The sequence below is a fragment of the Oratosquilla oratoria genome, chromosome 1 (assembly GCF_046742065.1).
Source record: "Oratosquilla oratoria isolate Oo_2021 chromosome 1, ASM4674206v1, whole genome shotgun sequence".
NCBI classification, from domain to species: Eukaryota; Metazoa; Arthropoda; class Malacostraca; order Stomatopoda; family Squillidae; genus Oratosquilla; species Oratosquilla oratoria.
Window position 1 is genome coordinate 133,247,471 of NC_134777.1, and position 22,524 is coordinate 133,269,994.

The 22,524-nt window shown below is 39.9% G+C and overlaps 1 protein-coding gene across 1 annotated transcript in view; it reads left to right on the forward strand.

Moving 5' to 3' along the window:
- Window positions 1–20,978, forward strand: part of LOC143027129 (uncharacterized) — a 23,991-nt gene extending 3,013 nt beyond the window's left edge. Inside the window, exons 2-6 of the mRNA XM_076188164.1 lie at window positions 5,617–5,819; window positions 9,740–9,875; window positions 17,955–18,094; window positions 18,761–19,208; window positions 20,403–20,978. Coding sequence (XP_076044279.1) covers window positions 5,617–5,819; window positions 9,740–9,875; window positions 17,955–18,094; window positions 18,761–19,208; window positions 20,403–20,485 — 1,010 coding nt within the window. The 3' untranslated portion in view covers window positions 20,486–20,978. The remainder of the gene's footprint in view (window positions 1–5,616; window positions 5,820–9,739; window positions 9,876–17,954; window positions 18,095–18,760; window positions 19,209–20,402) is intronic.
- The last annotated feature ends 1,546 nt before the right edge of the window (window positions 20,979–22,524 follow it).

The window sequence follows — 22,524 nt, forward strand, 5'->3', positions numbered from 1 at the left end:
GTGTCGTCAGCAAACAACAGCTGGCTCACCTCCCACTTTTCTCCATTTTCTTTAATCATTAGTATTACTACTATTATCATTAAAGAAATGATAATAATAATAATAGTAATAATAATAATAAAGATAAAGAAAAATAATAATGATAAAAATACATACATACATATACCAAGGCTTTTTCCCCCTTACAAGGGAGGTAGCCAAAAAGGAAAAGGCATAAAATCATTCCCACCCATTCCATCCCTGAATACACTCCACACCCCTCCACCCTCCCTCTTATCTTAGCACCTCTTGGATGACGGGTCATCCCTGCACCTTGTCCACTGCCCTGTGACAGAAGCAGTGTCGCCAGACACAGCACATCCACAGCAAGGCCGCTTCATTAAATCGGCGACCCCCCTCTCCGTTCCCCCATGCATAAAAGGAGAAGACGGGGAGAAATCCCTTCGGGCTGCGTCAAATTTTGCTCACATACTACCTCACCCCCCATCCCCCCCGTCCATTCCACCTCATGCATCACAACATCATCCATATACAACCATTCTCCATTCACCCCTATCTTCTGTCCTCTCCCGTCCTTCCTCAACAGACATTCCCCTCTTCCCCAAAGCCCCCTTCACCCCATCCATCCACCTCATCCTAGGACGTCCCCTCATGTTCACTCCCTCCACATCTGCCTTCCATACCTCTTTTACTAGTCTTTCTTCACTCATTCTTTCCATGTGTCCAAACCATCCTAATACTATTTCATCAACCCTATCTCCCAACTCCCTTTCCACCCCTGTTCTCCTCCTCACCTCCTCATTTCTCACTCTATCTAGCCTAGTAACCCCCATCATACTTCTCAGACACCTCATCTCAAACACATTCAAACTCCTTCTCTCTTCCTCTCTTATGTTCCATGTTTCTGCCCCATACAGTGCTGTTGGCACAATCACTCCTTCATACAGTCTCCTCTTAGCATCCATTCCCAAATGTCTATTCCTCATTACACTCTTCAATCCACCAAGGCATTTACTCGCTTCTCTCAATCTACATTCTACCTCCACCTTCACTCCACCTTTTCGTGCCACATTTGCACCCAAGTATCTAAAACTATCCACTTCCTCCAGTCGCTCTCCCTTAATGCTCACTTCCAGTCTACTGCCACTTTCACCCCTTGTACACCTCATCACCTTACTTTTGCCCACATTTATCTTTAGCTTTCTTCTATCACATACTCTCCCAAACTCTGTCACCAACTTCCTCAATCCCTCCTCCGATCCTGCCACAAGTGCAGTGTCGTCAGCAAACAACAGCTGGCTCACCTCCCACTTTTCTCCATTTTCTTTAACCATCTCCAATCCCTGACCCACTACCCTTTCATTTATCCCTCGCACTACCCCATCCATGTATAAGTTGAACAGCCAGGGCGACATAACGCATCCTTGACGAAGCCCCACCTTTACCTCGAACCACTCACTCTCTCCATTTCTAATCCTGACACAAGCTCTACTACTCTCATAAAAACTCTTGACAGCCAGAAGCTTTCCTCCTATTCCATATATCTGCATAACCTCCCACAGTGCCTTTCTGTCTACCCTATCGTAAGCCTTTTCCAGGTCCATAAAAGCCCAAAAAACACCCTTCCCCTTTCCTATAGCTTTCTCACATATTTGTCTTACCACAAAGATCTGATCTACACAACCTCTACTCGTCCTAAATCCACACTGTTCCTCACCAATTACTCCCTCTGTTCCTCTCCTAATCCTCTCAATCAAAATCCTCCCATAAGCCTTCCCAACTACACTTAACAAGCTAATCCATCTGAAACTACTACATTCACACTTGTCCCCTTTTCCCTTGTAAAGTGGAACTATACAGGCACTCCTCCAGTCCTCCGGCACTCTACCCTCTCTCCAGCAAACATTAAATAACCTCACCAGCCAGTCCACCATCACTGTACCTCCTTTTTTTTAGACATTGTGCATGGCATCCATCCAGACCAGGTGCCTTACCTGCTTTCATCATCTTAACAACTGCCTTCACTTCATCCTTGCTTATTTCTCCTTCATTTTCCTCACTCATCACGGTCATTTTCTTAGCATTTCCCACTGCAACTATCTTTCTCTCCCTATCCTCCTTCACATTTAGTAACTCCCTAAAATATTCTGCCCATCTTCCCCTTATTGCCTTCTCTTCCATTATCATCTCTCCATCTGCACCTTTTACCTTTTCTTCTCTACTTGATTCGCCTCCTCTTCCTCTCTTAATTTCTTTCCAAAACATCTTTTTATTACTTTCAAAATTTTCTGTCATGCTCTTACCCCACTTCACATCTGCTCTCCTCTTTGCCTCCTTTACCTTTTGCTTTACTTTTCTTTTCTTTGTACTTCTCATATGACTCCCTCGTCCTGATTGGTCACCAATCTGTGAAAGCTCGCTTCTTCTCTTCTACAACCTTCTTCATTTCCTCACCCCACCATTCACTACCCTTCCTTCTATTTCCTCCTGTCCTTCTTGTTCCACAGACCATCCTTGCACATTTTGTGACTCCCTCCTTCAACCATCCCCATTCCTGCTCCACACCTAACTCTACTCTATCCTTCGCTCCCTCCCACTCCTTCAGCTTCTTCTTGTACTCCTTCTCCTTTTCCTTTTCATTTAAAGAGTTCACTCTAAGCACCTCCCTACCTTTTGTCCCTTTCCTCTTTCTCCATCTATCCTCCACTCTCAACTTACCTTCCACCAAAAAATGATCTGATATTCCCCCACTCTCTCCCCTTAGCACATGTACATCCTTAACTCTTCCTATCATAGTCCTATTTACCACTTCATAATCCATCAACGCTCTATCTACCACCCTTCCATCCACCACCCTCTCCCATGTGTACTTATGCTTGACTTTCTTCCGAAACACTATATTTGCTATCATCAACTCTCTAGACACATTTCCACCATCAACTCTCCACTACAATTCTTTCCTGGAACTCCACATTTCCCAACCACTCCATCAGTTGGACCATTTCCTACCCTAGCATTAAGGTCTCCCAGTACTATTACGTTGACATTTCTCCCTAAATCCTCTATGCACTTATTTAAATCTATCCAAAAGGCCTCCCTTTCTTCTACACTCTTCTCACTGCCAGGCCCATATGCACTTACAAAAACCCACGTCTCCTTTCCCAGTTTCACCTTCATCCACATTATCATTGAGGAAACCTCCTTCCACTCCACTACACGTTTACCTATCTCTTCACCTACTAGAATAGCCAGCCCTTCCCTCCCACTTACACTCCCAAACTTACACTCACCCTTCCCTTTCAACTTAGTTTCACTCAAAGCCAACACATCCATCTTTCTTCTCACAAACATACTACCTATCTCTTCCCTTTTACTCTCATCTGTACCACATCCGCGCACATTAAAAGACCCAAACCTTAGGGTGCTGGTCCGAAAACTCCCAGACCCTCTTATGCCTTTACTTTTTCGTTTAGGAATGTCCCCTGTGTGGCTACAAGGAGAAGGATGCCTAGTCCCACTCCCCGTCCCTTTCTTCTCGCCTCTTACGATCCAAGTGGAAATACTTGGTGGCAGTATTCTTTTCCCCCACCACAGGGAATTCCCCCACAGCAGAAAATGAATACTCAGAGAAATGGTACAGGACAGCAGCAAGGGGTTGGGGGACAGCTTAATGGAGGGACAGTCGTAGTATAAAAGTGTTATCATTTCTCTATGAAGTTTTCCTCTATCATAGACAAAATGATGTGTGGCTCTGGTTCGTAGGGGCGCCCCATATAGACCCTAAAGTATAAACTGCATGCTACTTTGCCACAATAACAAGTAGCCAATAATATATATATATAACTAAAAGGTAGTCATCAAATAATACATTGAGAGAGGCGCCTTGACAACATTTCACGGATGAATTATTCTACAACGGCTTTCCCACGTGCTCTCCGAGACGGACTGACGAACCATTGCTTTGTGATGGAGGACTAAGGTAATTTTCCCCAGCATGTCGAGCGATGACATAGGGTCCTCCTTTGTTGTGCTCTCGGAGATGAACTGAACCTCGTTGTTCATACTCAACTACTCACCGAGGGTCTCTGACCGAGCAGGAGGCCGTCATCGGCAGGTCTTCCTTGACATGTCAGATGAAAGGCTCGGTGTTGTACATGTGTTCGCGGATGTGTGTATTTGTGCGCGCGACCATATGTGTTAACTATTGACTCTTTCCACGTTTCGGAGGGTTGTCTCTACTCACACCTGGAGAGAATGGCAGTCACAGCTAACACCTCTATGGGCGTTCCTATTGGATCATCGTCCAACCGCATCGCTAACTGTGCTTTCGTCCAGTGTGCCACTGAATGCGAGTAAGCACTGTCCATGCAGACCTAAGTCTTGGCATGAGGCAACCTGAACAACATGAGGATCTACACCTACAGCATAAGAACCCTATCAGGAGACCTCAAACTGGGGAGAGTCGTTGGAAGTGTGGGGCATCGTAGAACTGGGTGAAGCCCGAATTGAGGAAGAAAAGCTGATGCAGCTACAAGATAGTCACTACTTCTGCTATAAATGTAAGGAGAAGTGAAGATACAGTGGAGATGATTCTTGATCAATAGAGAGGTTGCTGGTAACGTTGTGAAGTTCATTGGTACCTGAGAGATACAGGAGCTTGGTTTGTAAACAAGCTTTGTAAAATATACACTCTAGAAATCATTCAGGTTTATGCGCCAACTTCACAGAGTTCGGATGATGAAATTGAGTCTTTCTGTAAAATAAATATCAGAATACAGTTAAAAAGTCGTTGGTAATCGGTGACTTCAATGCTAAAGTGGGAAGGAAGTTTAAACTAGGTGAGAGAAATGACAAGGCCGAGATGTTGGTCAATGTTGTAGAGAACTGCAACGTGAGAATATTGGAATGTTTCCTCCCAAAAACTTGTAGGTCGTAAATGGATTTGGAAATAATAGATGAAGCAACAAAGAAAGAAACAGAATTTAGGATATCCTAGCAGCAGCGTTAGCAATATGATTATAGATAAAGTAAATACAGGTAGTGGCCATAGAATGATAGGTTGCACAGCTGAAAAAGAAAATAAGGAAATAAGCCATGTGAAGGAAAAGGCTAACAAGAATATTACAAACAGGTAAATATGGTCAGGTAAAGACACACACATACACACACACACACACACACACACTAGTACGACTCGGTGGCGCGGTTGGTAGAGCGCTGGACTGGGAAGCACGGTGGTGCTCGCAGTACCTGGTTCGAATCCTGCCCAGGGCCGAAATTATTTCGGTATCGTTGTGCTTCGGGTCGTTACTCTGACTCTCGTGGGCGGGGAGTTTGGGTGTGTATGTGTGTGTGTGAAAAGTCATAGCATTACCCATAGATCGGTCATACGAGCTCTGAGCACTCTTCCGGGGGATGGAAATAGCTGTCGATCACGAGTCTAACACGTGATCCAAAGACCAAGGTGAATACACACACACACACACACACACACACGAGTGTCCACTGGGAAAGGAAAAACCCGAAACAAAGTGCACATTTACATCTTCAGTACTTATTTTCTATTAGCACCATATCTTATTCTCATAGGTCATTAATTAGTGTAAATAATTGCAGTCTGGTGTGTGGTGGTCCAGAAGATAGAGGTACCACAGCCAGCTATAGTTGGTAAAGTGGCTCGACTGAGATGCGTCTGGTCGGCTGGAAGTGGTTCTCCATTGTATTCTCTGCGCTGGCGCAAGAACGGCACAGAATTCTTTGCCGTTACTACTAAACCCAGAGTCAAGGTTGTACACAGTGTCTCTGGAGTGCATGTACAGGTAAGATTTACAGTAATTAAGAAAAACAAATAAACAACATCGTCAAATGTATTCTTCCTAGTTTGGGAAGAAAATAAATTACAATTTACTAGATAGTATGCCACCGGTGGTGCTCTTCATAACACAAAAAACAGAACCAGATTGTGCCATAGCTTTGAACTTCGTATACTTTTAAGAAAATATCCTACTTGAGTATACCAATATTTATTATTAGGAATCATATTGGTCCACTATTATCTGCTGACGGTCAACTTGAATATTCAAATGAAAGAGTGTGTGATATTTTAAACAACTAATTTAGCTCAGTATTCGTAAACAAAACACCTCAAAGTGAACTCCAAACTGAAACATGTGAAAAGTCTAGGGTGAACTTACTACGGTAAATAATAATAATAATATTAAATAAAAATAAATAAAAGGTGTATAGAAAAACTCAAAATTAATAAAACACCAGGCCTGGCCGTTGGCATCTAAGAATCTTGAAGGAAATAAAAAATGAGATTGTTGTTCCATTAGAAATTGTTTTAAAGAAATCCGTCATATCCGGAGATGTCCCAAGAGAATGGAAGTTAGCTGACGTTACTACCATTTTCAAAAAAGGTGACAAAAAGAAACAAAATAAGTACAGGTCTATAAGCTTGACTTTAATCGTAGGAAAAACTATGGAAACTATCATCAGAAATGCTATCGAACATCCTTTAGAAAGTAACCGATAAATGATAGCCAGCATGGATTCAGAAGGAAACGTTCTTGCGTGACTTACTCGAATTCTACAACACAGTCTTCTCGAATTATGACAAAAGAAATAATATAGATTTAATATATCTAGACTTTGCAAAAGCTTTTGATACCGCCCCATACGAAAGACTACTTACTAAATTAGCTTCACACAGAATAAGTGGTAGCCATATTATATATATATATATATATATATATATATATATATATTGATAAGTATTTTAGACAAATGATTTGGATGATGGCGAACATAAACACAGAGGAAGGCTTTGGAACCGTAAACACTCTAACGTTTCGCGTAGAACTTCTTTAGAGAGTGTACGGAAAATTGTAATTGAAGTTTATGTACTAAACTTAATCATCTTGTCGGATACTTGGGTAAGGTCGTATTTCTAGCGTGTTCTAGAATTAAAATACTAGTTTGTTTAGCTAAATTGATAAACCCTCGATGGTTCGATGGATTGTTGAAATATATGCTGATTCTACAATTCTTCTAGTGAATTTATCAAAGCCTTTATGTAGCACTTTAGCTTCTCTCCAGTTTGGTAAATGATCGATTTTTTTTCGCATGAACTACTAAAGAATTAGATGTCCTATGTGCTTTTATGTCGTTTTTATGTTCATAAATTCTTTTATCTAATCCCCTTGATGACTCGCCATAATATGCCATTGAGCAACTATTGCACTGAATTTTGTATACGGCACTGTTTTCGGAATTGGTTCTCTTTTCGAAAGTCTTTGCCAAATCACCTATTCTCTTATTAGTTATTTTAGCTATGTTTATACCTGTTTTTGTTAAATAATTGTCCATTATTGGTAAAGTTTCTGAGCCAGGTACTGATATAAAATTGGTAGTATTTCTATAATTTCTCTCTTTCCACGATTATAAATATTTATTGCTTTTCTTTTTGTTCTCCTCAACATTCCCTCTGGGTATCCAAGTTTGTCAAAGGTTTTCATAATATAATCAAATTCGTCTTCTAGGTCTTCTTTGCTACAGATTCGTAGTGCCCTGAGAAAAAAGCCTATTACTATACCACTCTTGTCCTACCTTCATGTGTGGAGAAGTAATGTACCAAATCCTCTTTGTTTGTTTCCTTTCTGTATACTGAAAAAGTCACAGTTTTTCCTACTCGTATTAATGTATCGAGGAAGGGCAATTGTCCATTTTGTTCCTCTTCTACGGTGAACTGAAAATCGCAATGGGCTCGATCAATAATACACATTTGAAAAATTCTAACGATCTTTTGACAAGACTAAAGGATTTAGATTTCACGGGGAAAAAGTTAGTAAGCTATGATGTTAAGGCTTTATTTACAAATGTTTCTACTGTCGGTGTGTTAGAGGCAGTAAAGAGAGTAATAAAAGATATGAACGATGCTGACCTACCCGTAAGAAAACAAGATTATATAAAATTGATAGATTTATGCGTAAATTTCGGTGCGTTTACGTTTAATGGTGACGAGTATGAACAACACAGAGGTCTCGCTATAGGTAGTCCTTCAAGTGCAGTGATGGCCTCTCTATATGTGGAGTTACTGGAAAAAGAAAACTTTATCAGAATTAATGGTAGAGGATCACACTGGTTCAGATATGTAGACGACGTCCTCGCTATCATCCCCGAAAACACCAATGTAAATAATAAAGTGAGAATGCTTAACGTGGTCAACAGCGATATTCAGTTCACCGTAGAAGAGGAATAAAATGGGTAATTGCCCTTCCTCGATACATTAATACGACGAGTAGGAAAAACTGTGACTTTCTCAGTACACAGAAAGGAAACAAAGAGGATTTGGTACATTACTTCTCCACACATGATGATAGGATAAAGAGTGGTATAGTAATAGGCTTTTTTCTCAGGGCACTACGAATCTGTAGCAAAGAAGACCTAGAAGACGAATTTGATTATATTATGAAAACCTTTGACAAACTTGGATACCCAGAGGGAATGTTGAGGAGAACAAAAAGAAAAGCAATAAATATTATAATCGTGGAAAGAGAGAAATTATAGAAATACTACCAATTTTGTATCAGTACCTGGCTCAGAAACTTCACCAATAATAGACAAATATAAAAAAAAAACAGGTATAAACATAGCTAAAATAACTAATAAGAGAATAGGTGATTTGGTAAAGACTTCCGAAAAGAGAACTAATTCCGAAAACAGTGTCGTATACAAAATTCCGTGCAATAGTTGCTCAATGGCATATTATGGCGAGTCATCAAGGGGATTAGATAAAAGAATTTATGAACATAAAAACGACATAAAAGCACATAGGACATCTAATTCTTTAGTAGTTCATGCGGAAAAATTAGATAATTTACAAAAACTGGAGAGAAGCTGAAGTGCCACATAAAGGCTTTGATAAATTCACTAGAAGAATTGCAGAATCAGCACATATTTCAACTAAGGATCCATCGAACCATCGAGGAGGGTTTATCAATTTAGCTAAACAAACTAGTATTTTAATTCTAGAACACGCCAGAAAAACGACCTTTTCCAAGTATCCGAAAATTTCAGTTTTCGGTACACTCTCTGAAGAAGTTCTACGCGAACGAAACGTTAGTGTTTAGGATTCCGAGCCTTCCTCTGTGTTTATGTTCTCCATCATCCAAATCATATATACATACATACATACATACATATATATATATATATATATATATATATATATACATTGCTCTAATTAGGAAATTGTGTATTTTAGTCTTGTCATTCAGCTTCTTTCAGATTGAAATTGCCTTTGAATCTTACAACAAATTATTATACTTACCTCCAAATTCTCTACCCTGGTTACACTTTAACAAAACTATATCTATATTTCAGTGTGTCTGGTCTTTTTAAAGTTTCATTACAACCTGCTTCATGTATACATTCCAAGCTTAGTTTGATATATTGGGTTTTCAGAATGCTAATCATGTAACTAAAGTGGACGTAAACGACACCTCGTCTATGTTGCCAAATACTTTCTAGGACCATGATGATGTGCTGACAGAGTGTATGGGGATTCAAATTATGTTGTCCCTATGCAGTGATGGGGCAGGGTAATATAGAGCAGTCTGTAAAGTGCAAATACGTATTTTTGTAGATAAAGAAGAAAAATCAGGTTTACCTTAAATGTCTTGGCCATTGACATCAGAGTGAAGGAAATATCCATTACATCATTGTACCTTCTTTTCAGGTTGGAGTATCAAATGAGTATGGCGTTTCTTTGTTTAATGTAAGTAAAGAAACTGCAGGGAAATACAGCTGTGAAGCAATGAGTGATGAACCCTTTTTTCACCAATCTACCATGTCTGCAGCGTTGGAAGTTGTAGGTGCGATTTAGAATTGTAAACACCATCTTTTAGATCGCTTGATTTCTTTCTAACCTTCTCCTTCATTTAGGTTTAAGTTCATATCGTTCTTGTTACAATCAGGCACTTTCAATCGTTGATGCTGGTGATCTTTATCCACCAAAGGGTTAATGATGAAGTGAATGGTAAAAATAGTTCTGAGAAATACCATTAGGGTTGATTCACACTATCGGTCCGGTCGCGCTCCGCTCTCGGTTCTGAGGTATTCACACGTACGGTCTGCTCTCGCTCCGCTCTCGCTCCCGTCATTGCCCCTCCCTCGACACCAGTAGAAGTCTTACCATCAGTTACGAAGGATGTGTGACTTTTCTGACGCCGAGTTGGCAATAATCGCTATTGCACTTGATGAAGAAGAAGAAGGAAAAAAATAGAAAAAGAAAGAGATTGTGGGTTCATCCTATGTTGCAAGATAGGAAGACTGAAGGAGAATTTCATACTCTGCATCCTCGTCTTATTGATGATGAGAGTAAATGCCACAGCTATTTCAGAATGAACAAAAGAACATTTGAGAAAATACTATCCAAAATTGAGGATGACCTGAAATGTACCAGAAGATGCTGCACTTTCTGGCACTGATGTGCTTGCACCATACGTTATAGTGGGAGATGAGGCTTTCCCGCTGAAGAGAAATTTGATGAGGCCCTACCCAGGTTCACAGACTGAACATAAGGTAGAGAAGAGGATTTTTAATTATAGATTATCTAGAGCCAGGAGGATGAGTGCACATTTGGTATTCTAGTGCAAACCTTCAGAATATATTTAAAGAAACTTAAAGCTATGCCTTCTAACGCTCATGCAATCATTACAACAACATGCATACTTCACAATCTGATACACCCAAATGCTGTTGCATTACCAAATACTGTTGTCATGCCTCCATCAAACATAGTACGTCCAAAGAGAGGAAGAGGGGGAAATGCTACAAAGGAGGCTTTTGGCGTGAAACACTGAAAGATTATTTCAGCTCCCCAGCTGGTTCAATGCCTTGGCAAAATGATAAGATATAAGTAGACAAACAAACTTGTGTAGGAATATTTGTTGAGTGAGCTAAGGAGATGCATTTCCGCAGTGGATAATAGGCTGTTATTATACATATGGAATTTCTTTCTTCGGTTAATAAAATGTATTTTTTTTCTCAGTACATTGGCAATATTATAAGTATGCAAACATTATTGTATAGGAAAATTGTTTAGTGAGGATAGGAAATGCATTTCCACAGTGGACATTAGGCTATTGTATGGAATTTCTTACCTTCACAACCCAGCTGCCTGCTTATTTCAACACAGCTTCTTCTTTTCGCCACGTTATCACTGTAGTGCAGCGAAGTCAGGTCATACAGCTCTGGTTTACCTTTTGACTAATTCTATTAGCATTTCATCTGAATCCACAAAATTAAAGTAAGTTTTGTAGGTTATATTTTATTCAGTTGGTGCTTCTGTATATCCTCGCTGTACGCATTGTCATTGTATCAGTGATAAATAAAAAGAAAACGTATTTTTATAATTTTTCTAACTTTCTCATGATCCCATTGTGGTGTTTTCTTTGGATTATTCATGGTTTGGTAGGACAGAAGGTAACACTACTTGCTTATATGAAGGCTAAATCTCGACTGGAGTGGAGCAGGAGGAGCAGGACCGTGGCAACTGAGTTCACACTGGCGCTCACGGTCCGCTCACGGTCCAGTAAAAATATCTTTTGACGGAACCGTGACCGGAGCGAAACCGGAGCGAGAGCAGAGCGAGAGCGCCAGTGTGAATGCTTCCACTGAAATTAATGAGACAATATTGGACCGGACCGATAGTGTGAATCAAGCCTTAGGAGGTTGGTATCCGCAATCACGTCGGAGTGAAGTGCAGAAACTCCTGCTACCTGTCTTTTTTTATACCACTAATAATTCTTCCTTGCTTCTTTATACATAAAAAACATACTATATTGTCGTTCTGAAAATAAACTGCTTCTGTGCTAACTTCCTGCTTGGGCAAACGGTTCTATTCCCACCTATCAATCTGTTCTTAAAATCTTGTGCTGGAACTATGCCTTTTGCCTACTATTCTTTAGCTTTAATAAAATAAAATATGTCCTTAGTAGGAGGGTTATGAAAATCGGATCATATGAAGAATCGTCACCCCAGACGTCGACAGGGTGACAATTCTTCATGGGGGCTATCCTAGGATGGTTCTTCATGAGGACCATCCTGGGTTTACGATTCTTCGGTTGTATAAGTTGATGACAATAAGCATAACCCTTATTCAACCTAACCTAATCTTTATTCCACTGTTGATATTTGGCGTACTGGTGTGACAATTCTTCAGGTGGGATCTCATGGGGGGGGGGGGGAGACGACTTTATGTGACCCTGAAATATATATCTGTTCACGAACATTTATGTGGTCGTCAATGCAATTTCCGTAAAAAGATGCCCCAGTCGTGATTTTCTAACTTTCTCAGTCATCCTGTTCGAGGGATTTTGACGAAACCTATACTGTTGTACAACATATATGGATTTTTTTTTTTTTTTTTTTTATACAAATTGTCCCCCCCCCCCCCAACGGATTTTGGCGAGACCTATGGTGTTGTACAAGACAAGACAAATTATAAACAATATATATATATATATATATATATATATATATATATATATATATATATATATATATATATATATATATATATATATATACACATATATATGCAGAAAAAAAAGCTGGTAAATAAGAAACGTAGACAGACCGAACGTTTTCGTTTATTTAAGACATCATAAAGAGAAGTATTCACGTGTCATATTTTTTTCTCTCTTTTTTTAACTGACCTCATACGGTATTTATCCCGCTTTCTGCTCCCTCGTTTATCATTTTCTCCCCAACCGCGTTTGTTGTGGCTATTTCATTAATATTCACAAATAACCTTCTTGACCGCCACATTAACTTACACTTTTATGATAATAAGCCTACATTTTCTATGAGCAATATTATTTCTTCGTTTTACCACTATTTTAACGATCACTATTTTTCAAACTTAATTTTGGAGTCCATACCTTCTTCCACGCTACGTTAGATTTTTTTTTTTTAATATGCCTTGCATTGAATCGAGAGGATCTGTAACTTTTCCCTGGTGCCTTCTTCACCGGCCTAGACTTGGATTCTATAAAGGGTATTTGATTGTTGATCCTCCATTTTTGTTTTCTTTTTGCCATTTTTTGAATAGATAGATAGATAGATAGATAGACTTTATTTGGCAATAAATCAATGTACATGAAGTGCAAATAATGACAAGAACACATAGTTCGAAATAATAAATGTAAATTGCCGAGGATAACACAAAAAGCATGGACGCTTATTTCCATTGTGGTCCTCATCAGGTAATTTTTCTACATTAAGTCACACGGACAAACATACATAGGGGGTTGAGGGGACCAGAGACACTCATGAGTAATACCAGTCAGTACACATATGACACGTAAACATTGTTATAGATTTGCTAATATTACTGAAATGTTTGTACACATAGGAACATTGAGTCCGAATATTTGAGCACCATCCAAAAAGAACCTTGCATTAATCAAAGGAACAACAAAATAATGTTAAACTGTAACAAAACAGTATGAGTGAGTACTATATCGGAGTAGTACCATTAATAATATATTGCATTTTTCTACATCTGTATCAACATGTATGAGTACTATATCAGAGTAGGACCATTAATGATATACTACAATATTCAACATCTGTAACAACATGTAGTTATAGTGAATCCTACACTGCAGCTAGGGTTACCTATTAATTAAATCTAACATTTTACCTGAATCTCAGGACGGAGTGGGCAATTACTATGAGTAGTACATTATAACCTGAAGCACCAGAGGTAGGGTACAGGGGACCAGTACTCGAATGAGTAAAACAACAAGGAGAATGAGGAAAGAGGTCAGATCATAACTGTTCTCGGAACCTACCTGAGGCATATGCCATATTATGACTGGCAAAACAAAGGTGGAAACCAGTTTGTAAACATCAATCATTGTTATGCTTAACTAAACTTCTGAAAAAAGGGGGAGAGGGGAGGTCAGAAACAGTTATGAGTGAACGCAGATATGGATGGTATTACTCATGGATTCAGATATCCCTCACTAAGCTAGTAGTACACAAAATCAAGGCTGTTCTCTGTCCATAGCTGAGACATATAGTAACCCTTGACTTTTTTCTTGAAGGTAACCTTGCTATTTGTCTTCTTAATGGACACAGGTAGTGAGTTCCATAGTTGAGCACCTGTGAAGTGAAAACTGTTTTTGGTGAAGGGACCTGCATGAGGTACGATAAGAGACTCTTGACTGTTCCGGGTTCGGTTCTCAGCCGATAATGTAAAATTACAGCTCACATATGAGGGAGCAGAATTATGAATGACATTGTAAACCTGGTTTAGTTTCAGCTGCTGGACACGATATTTTACTGGTAACATTCCTACCTTGCTAAATTCTTCAATACCAATATGACTACGTTGAGGTAGGTTTAGTATGAATCTAATTATCTTATTCTGTGTAACCTGTAGCCGGGACTGGTTTTTTCTGCTCAGACTACTGTACCAAGAGCTACAAGCGTAATCGAAGTGATGTTGTAACAGGGCTGAGACCAGAAGCTTCTTTGTTTCCAGATCAAAATTTCTGGCTTTTCTGTACAAAAATTTGACCTTATGTGAACACTTGGAAACAATCTTATCTGTTATAGCATTCCCTGAGAGGGACTGATCTAAGGGTATTCCAAGATAGGTTACTTCTTGTTTTGACTCTAAGACATTAACCCCACATCTGACCTGTACATCGCTGCGTTTCCTGAGGTTTGGTATGGATGCGAAGACAATACTTTCCGTTTTACCGAGGTGTAATGACAGCCTATTATCTATGAGCCAGTCCTGGACCGATGACAGTTCGACACTCAGTTTCTCCTCTACTTCAACCGGGTCTAAATAGACAATTAGAGCGGAGTCGTCTGCAAATAGCAGTAACTTACAGTTCACCGCACCTGGCATGTCGTTAATATAGATCAGGAACAGCAGCGGTCCTAGAATTGAACCTTGTGGTACACCACAAGTTATCTCTCTGTCATCTGAGCGGGCTTCATTTACCTGTACTAGTTGATTGCGACCTGTAAGGTAGGACTTGAACCAGCCAATATTCGCCACTCCTAATGCCTGAAGTTTTTTTTAATAGAATATCATGGTCCACTGTATCAAATGCCTTTTAAAGATCCAACAAGACTAAACCCGTGTAATTACCTCTGTCGCATTCCTGTTTTATCAGATCGTAAAGGTATATTAAGCTGGTGTCTGTTGAGTAGTTCGTTCTAAAACCAGATTGCATACCGTATAGTAGATTACGTTCCCTGAGGTAGGTATCTAACTGGTTGTATACGGTACGTTCCAAGACCTTCGAAATAATACCTAGAATTGAAACAGGCCTGTAGTTACCTGCCTCAGTTTTTGCGTTTTTCTTGTAAAGAGGTGTTACCCGAGCCCTTTTCATGTCGCTTGGGATAAATCCTGAACCAATAGACAAATTTATTATGTGGGTTATTGGGGGAGTAATAATTGAGGCTCCATCCTTAACAAACCTCGCAGGAATGTCATCTAACCCTGTAGCCTTATTGGCACTTATGCTAGCCAGTAATTTAAACACTTCTTTTTGAGTGGTCTTATGCAGTTTGAAATACTTTGAGGACTTGTCCTTATAATACTCCTGAACGTACCTCAGCCCAAACTTCCCAGAACCTGTAGGGAGGGATTTAACTAGTTTTGTGGCAATGGTTGTGAAAAAGGTGTTGAAGTGATTGGCTATGGTGTTCCTATCAGAGTTGAGCTCACCGTTTATCAAGAGTCCTATCCTGTCTACTTTGTTACTAGGCTTTGTGTGAACTTCTAGGGTCTTCAATGTTTGCCAAAGCTTCCTTGGATCGTGTTTGTTCTGGTGCACCATCTTAGTACAATAATCAGCTTTGGCTTTATCCTTCCAATAATTCACCTGATTCCTATAGTACAGAAAGCCATTATAGTCCTCCTGATTTCCACTTTTCCTAAATCTGGCAATAAATCTGTCTCTATCTCTAATTAAACCCAGTATTTCTTTAGTCATCCATGGCTCCGTCCTCTGTTTTATTCGTATCTCTTTGAGAGGCGCTACTCTATCTATAATAGTAAGAAATGTGTACTTAAAATTAGACCAAGCCTTATAAACATCGGTACAATTTAGAACTGGCGACCAGTCTGTCCTACCCAGTTCATCTACAAACTGTTCTCGTGAGTAATGCTTCATGGAACGAAGCTTCACTGTGTTGTGCTTGTTGAAAATCGTCTTCCTAGCTTTCCTAGTACAATATATGAGCTTGTGGTCACTAAGACCATAATCACAAGCACCAGACTGCGTTATCTTGTTACGATCGGAGACCAGGATAAGATCTATGATGGACCTAGATGTGCCTGTTATTCTAGTGGGTTCGTCAATCAGTTGTGTCAGGCCATGAGATATTAGCAAGTTTCTCATTGCCTTAATAAGGTTATTATTTGTACTTGCCAGATTCGTATTAAAATCACCTAGGATAATAATTTCTAGGTCATGCATATTGACTCGATTGAAACAGGTGGATTCTAATGCGCTATAGAAGGACATCTGTTTTGGTGGTCTGTAACAGACCCCGCATAAGATGGGATGCGATTTGGGTAACAATATTTCTATCCACACAGCTTCGAGCCCATCGTTACTCATAAGGTCTGTACCAAGGTCTAAATAAACAGGTCAGACCGTTTTAATTATTGTGCGCAGCTTCTGACGTCATTAGGCTGGGTCCGTTTTCTCTTTGAAGAAAACTGTGAAACGCCAAGGAAGACAGGAACTATAATATTTTATATTATATATATATATATATATATATATATATATATATATATTATGTATATTATATATTCATATATATAGACAGGAACTATAATATTTTATATATATTTATATATATATATTTTATATAATATTTGTCAGAATATAACTAATTGCGTGGAGCGGTGCGAGCGAAGGCAACAACATACCCGAACGACGCACCAGCTTCAACTGACAGCTATAGGACCCGCGAACCCCACTTTGAACAGCCAGGTGACGTTCACGGGCCCGCTGCGCCAACTCCCTCGAAATTCGGTCGGAAGTGGTTAGACCTGTTATTCCTTAGATCTTGGTCTGTACGGGGGCTGAATGCTAAGTCGTTACATATGTAAGTACAAACCCCTCCTCCGGTCCTCTTTCTATCATTACGCACAACACTATAACCCGGAATCGCAATTTCCGAGTCGGAGATGGTACTGTCCAAGATCTAAGGAATAACAGGTCTAACCACTTCCGACCGAATTTCGAGGGAGTTGGCGCAGCGGGCCCGTGAACGTCACCTGGCTGTTCAAAGTGGGGTTCGCGGGTCCTATAGCTGTCAGTTGAAGCTGGTGCGTCGTTCGGGTATGTTGTTGCCTTCGCTCGCACCGCTTCACGCAATTAGTTATATTCTGACAAATATAGAATAAAATATTATAGTTCCTGTCTATATATATGAATATATAATATATATGATATATAATATATATATATATATATATATATATATATATATATATATATATATATATATATAATATATAAAATATTATAGTTCCTGTCTTCCTTGGCGTTTCACAGTTTTCTTCAGTGTTTCACAAAGAGAAAACGGACCCAGCCTAATGACGTCAGAAGCTGCGCACAATAATTCAAACGGTCTGACCTGTTTATTTAGACCTTGGTACTGTCTACCCAAGTTTCGGTGACACCGATGACTGCTGCCTTGGTCCGCCGCGCAAGTAGTCGGAAATATATTGAGTTGAATAAATCATTATAATTTGTAAAGCATTGGCGATGACTGTGATAGCATAGTTATTATTTATAGCGCATTGACATAAAGTTGATAAGTGCAATATTTTTTCTTTAATCACATATTAACATATAGAAAAAAATTAGTGTCATCTTCATTTTCCCACTTATTTTCAGATTTACCAAGTTTTGGTCCCGTTTGGTCTCACATGAGGAGTATCTATCGAGTTGACCAACTCCTGCAGCCAAAGTGTTCTGTGTACGAGTCCATGCCAACGGCTTACATCTCCTTCCATATTAGTGGTTCTGTCGTAAAGGTTAGATCATTGCTAGGAATATTCGCAGCATGATGAGCACCCATACTCAAAATATGGTTATTTCTTTATTTGCATGAGGTTTGAAAATGTTTTCTTCTGCATAACCAGTCCAATGTTTACAATTTGTTAAGAATTTTCCCAAATATCCATATAGGATTTGATGATTTAGACACAAGCTACATGCACTCTTTGTTTGCATTACATTTCTAAAAATAAAGTGTGCATCAAGTGATTTTTACACTAGTAGCAGTGATGGTGATTGTTCTAGATTAAAATATATATTATTCACTAATTCATTATTTGAAAAAAAAAGTCTTGTCCCCACCATCACAATATAAACAGACAGGTGCCACATGTACTCCTCGTCACAGCCACTGTCCAATCAGTGGGTGGGCCAATTATAAATGCAGACGATAGTGCGCTGCACGCCAAATTGTTGTATTAATCTACTCAGCGACACTGTATACTTTTTTCTTTTTAATTGTTGACATCGACTGCTCTGCCTGTGGTATCACAAAGGTGGGGGCACTGAAAAGGTTCACGAATGGAGAACAAATTTACAAATTGTTTAGAAAACTTAGTAGAAAGAATATTTTAAGAAATTAACAATCGTAATTCGGCTACAAAACGAACAAACCTTTCCACTTATTTAAATTCCTTTTACAGACCGAAAGTTCGTGGATGCGAGTCTTTCACCATCCGTCTACAAAGTCTGGTCATGTTTACAATTCTTCATCCAGTCTCTCTGTCCGTCTCACTATGGACATATTAATGCAACTGTATCCTGACAATAATTTGTTGGCTCGTCTTAAGCAAGATATGGAAAATTTGAAGCATTACCAGTCCCTCATTTCACCATCGATGATGTATCTTTTCACGCCTGGGGGGACGTCTTCAGTCCAAGACTCAACCGTTTGGCCCTTGAATATTTATTCGGCCAATCATTCGACTGCACTGAAACGCCATTTTGGCATTCAATCCCTCCTACTTCCCCTTAACATTACGTGTCATGTTGATGTCGGTGGCATACCCTTCTGTGCAAGCATGAAGACCCACGTGTTAGTAAGACCACTACTGCACAGGGAAACTCCGGAAGTTATCATACATCCCAAAAGTAAGTATAATACTGTCTGCTCTTTTAGTACTTGAAAGTAAGATAACCTAGCTGCATAAACACTTCTGGGTTCATTATCAGATATATTTGTTAAACTTAAGTCTATTTTATTTTTTGTTAAGTCCCGCTCTGCCAAGGTGGCGCTCTACAGGTCTTTGTAGCGTGAATTTTAATGAACCATGCCCTAGTCCAAATCGCTGCCGGCAGCGTTCGAACTGTCGTCACCTCGACCTCCACCACTAATAGCAACGCTCTAACCCGCTCGGTCTGTGATCGATATAACGAACTAATGTTTACAATTATCATGAACTTATAATAGGAAATACTTTAATTTAGTATGACCACATATACAGTATAAAGCAATGACCAAATTTCATGTGTTCCATGTTCCTAGCACCTCATTCCAAATTGAACAAGTTAATCTTTGTAATAGTGCTTTGCATCTCATGGGCACACGTATCTAATCGCAGATACACAAAGACAAAGCATCATGAATGAAAGCGAGTTTGAATATGAAATGTGAGGATAGTATCAATCTGCGGTCAGGGTCGACCATAGCAGCCTTTTTGCTACTTCGGCATCAGTACGATGCCACTACCTCGTCACTAGGTACGAAGCCCACCTGCCGTAGAAGGACGGAATCTATCTTCCACGGTAAACGCCCTGGATATGGTCGTGGGAGGCAAGTGTTATATGCAGGGAAAGACAATCATGGACACTGCAAACTTTGTGTAGATGTAGTAGAAAACCCCCTCCTCCACTACCTGTTAGAGTGCAGAACTACGGCTATTCTTTGCATAGGCCTCAGTCCGCCACTCAAATCAGGAGTGGCGTGGCAACTCTATTCCCTTCCGAAGCAACCCTCAGCTTTCTGAGGGCACACTCTCCCCCTGGTGCTCTCCTTTCTTGGTCTCCTTTGGGTACCGCCACTCCTGACAGCAAACACCGCCTATTGAGTTCATGTGTGAACTGTTCGGAACCGCCGCAGAGTTTATTTTTTTCTTCCCTATTTAAGAAATTGGAACCAGTTTCACTTGGCATTCTTCTTTCTGTTATCCGCTGGTTGTTTCCCAATCTTTAAAAATCCAATTGTGTGTGTGTTTGTGTTTTCAGAATTATATAATATTTTTTTATATCAAATGTATCCTGACACCTCTATGGATGTTGATAATAAAATGCATTATTACTTTCCAGATTCCACGTCTAGACCTGTTGGAATGCAGGTTTTGGTGTCTGTCTTCTTCCTCTTTACCATGGCGATGGAAGTTATGTCTTGATTATTTCTTCGGTTCAAAATTTAAGGAGAAATTGTTGCCTCTCCAGATGTTGAATAAATCTGCATATAGAATACCACCTGGTCTTCCCTTTGATACAAAAAAGTTGTTTGGCAGCGCGGTGGCCCAGTAGGTACCGTGTCTAAATCACGGGCAGGTGGTCGTAAGTTCGATTCCCTAGACCTGTTACGGCAGAGAGGTGACCCAATATCGGAAAAAAAAAAGCTTGCCGTAACTGACGGGTCTAGCCCTACAAGGGGTTTCTCGTGGGAGGGGAATGGGGAGTTTAAGCCCCAGTCACACCAAGCTTACATGTTTCCGACTACCTTCGACCAAAAATTAAGGCTTGATTCCCGTTCCGCTCTCGGTCCGGTCCAATATTGTCTCATTAATTTCAATGGAAGCATTCACACTGGCGCTCTCGCTCCAGTCTCGCTCCGGCTTCGCTCCGGTCACGGTTCCGTCAAAAGATATTTTTACTGGAGCGAGACCGGAGCGTGACCACGGTCCTGGTCCACTCCAGTCGAGATTCAGCCTTCATATAAGCAAGTAGTGTTACCTGCTGTCCTACCAAACCATGGGTAATCCAAAGGAAACACCACAATGGGATCATGAGAATGTTAGAAAAATTATAAAAATACGTTTTCTTTTTATTTATCACTGATACAATGACAATGCGTACAGCGAGGATATACATAAGCACCAACTGAATAAAATATAACCTACAAAACTTACTTTAATTTTGTGGATTCAGATGAAATGCTAATAGAATTAGTCAAAAGGTAAACCAGAGCTGTATGACCTGACTTCGCTGCACTACAGTGATAACGTGGCGAAAAGAAGAAGCTGTGTTGAAATAAGCAGGCAGCTGGGTTGTGAAGATAAGAAATTCCATACAATTGCCTAATGTCCACTGTGGAAATGCATTTCCTATCCTCACTAAACAATTTTCCTATACAATAATGTTTGCATACTTATCATATTGCCAAGGTACTGAGAGAAAAAAAAAATACACTTTATTAACCGAAGAAAGAAATTCCATATGTATAATAACCTATTATCCACTGCGGAAATGCATCTCCTTAGCTCACTCAACAAATATTCTTACACAAGTTTGTTTGTCTACTTATATTTCATCCTTTTGCCAAGGCATTGAACCAGCTAGGGAGCTGAAATAATCTTTCAGTGTTTCTTTCACGCCAAAAGCCTCCTTTGTAGCATTTCCCCCCTCTTCCTCTCATTGGACGTACTATGTTTGATGGAGGCATGACAACAGTATCTGGTAATGCAACAGCATTTGGGTGTATCAGATTGTGAAGTATGCATGTTGTTGTAATGATCGCATTAGCGTTAGAAGGCATAGCTTTAAGTTTCTTTAAATATATTCTGAAGGTTTGCACTAGAATACCAAATGTGCACTCAGCTATCCTCCTGGCTCTAGATAATCTATAATTAAAAATCCTCTTCTCTACCTTATGTTCAGTCTGTGAACCTGGGTAGGGCCTCATCAAATTTCTCTTCAGCGGGAAAGCCTCATCTCCCACTATAACGTATGGTGCAAGCACATCAGTGTCAGGAAGTGCAGCATCTTCTTGTACATTTCAGGTCATCCTCAATTTTGGATAGTATTTTCTCAAATGTTCCTTTGTTCATTCTGAAATAGCTGTGGAATTTACTCTCATCATCAATAAGACGAGGATACAGAGTATGAAATTCTCCTTCAGTCTTCCTATCTTGCAACATAGGATGAACCCACAATTTCTTTCTTTTTCTATTTTGTTTTCCTTCTTCTTCATCAAGTGCAATAGCGATTATTGCCAACTCGGCGTCAGAAAAGTCACACATCCTTCGTAACTGATGGTAAGACTTCTACTGGTGTCGAGGGAGGGGGGATGACGGGAACGAGAGGGGACCGATAGTGTGAATACCTCAGAACCGAGAGCGAAGCGCGACCGGACCGATAGTGTGAATCAACCCTGAATACCTCAGAACCGGAGCGGAACGAGACCGGAGCGTGACCGGACCGATAGTGTGAATCAACC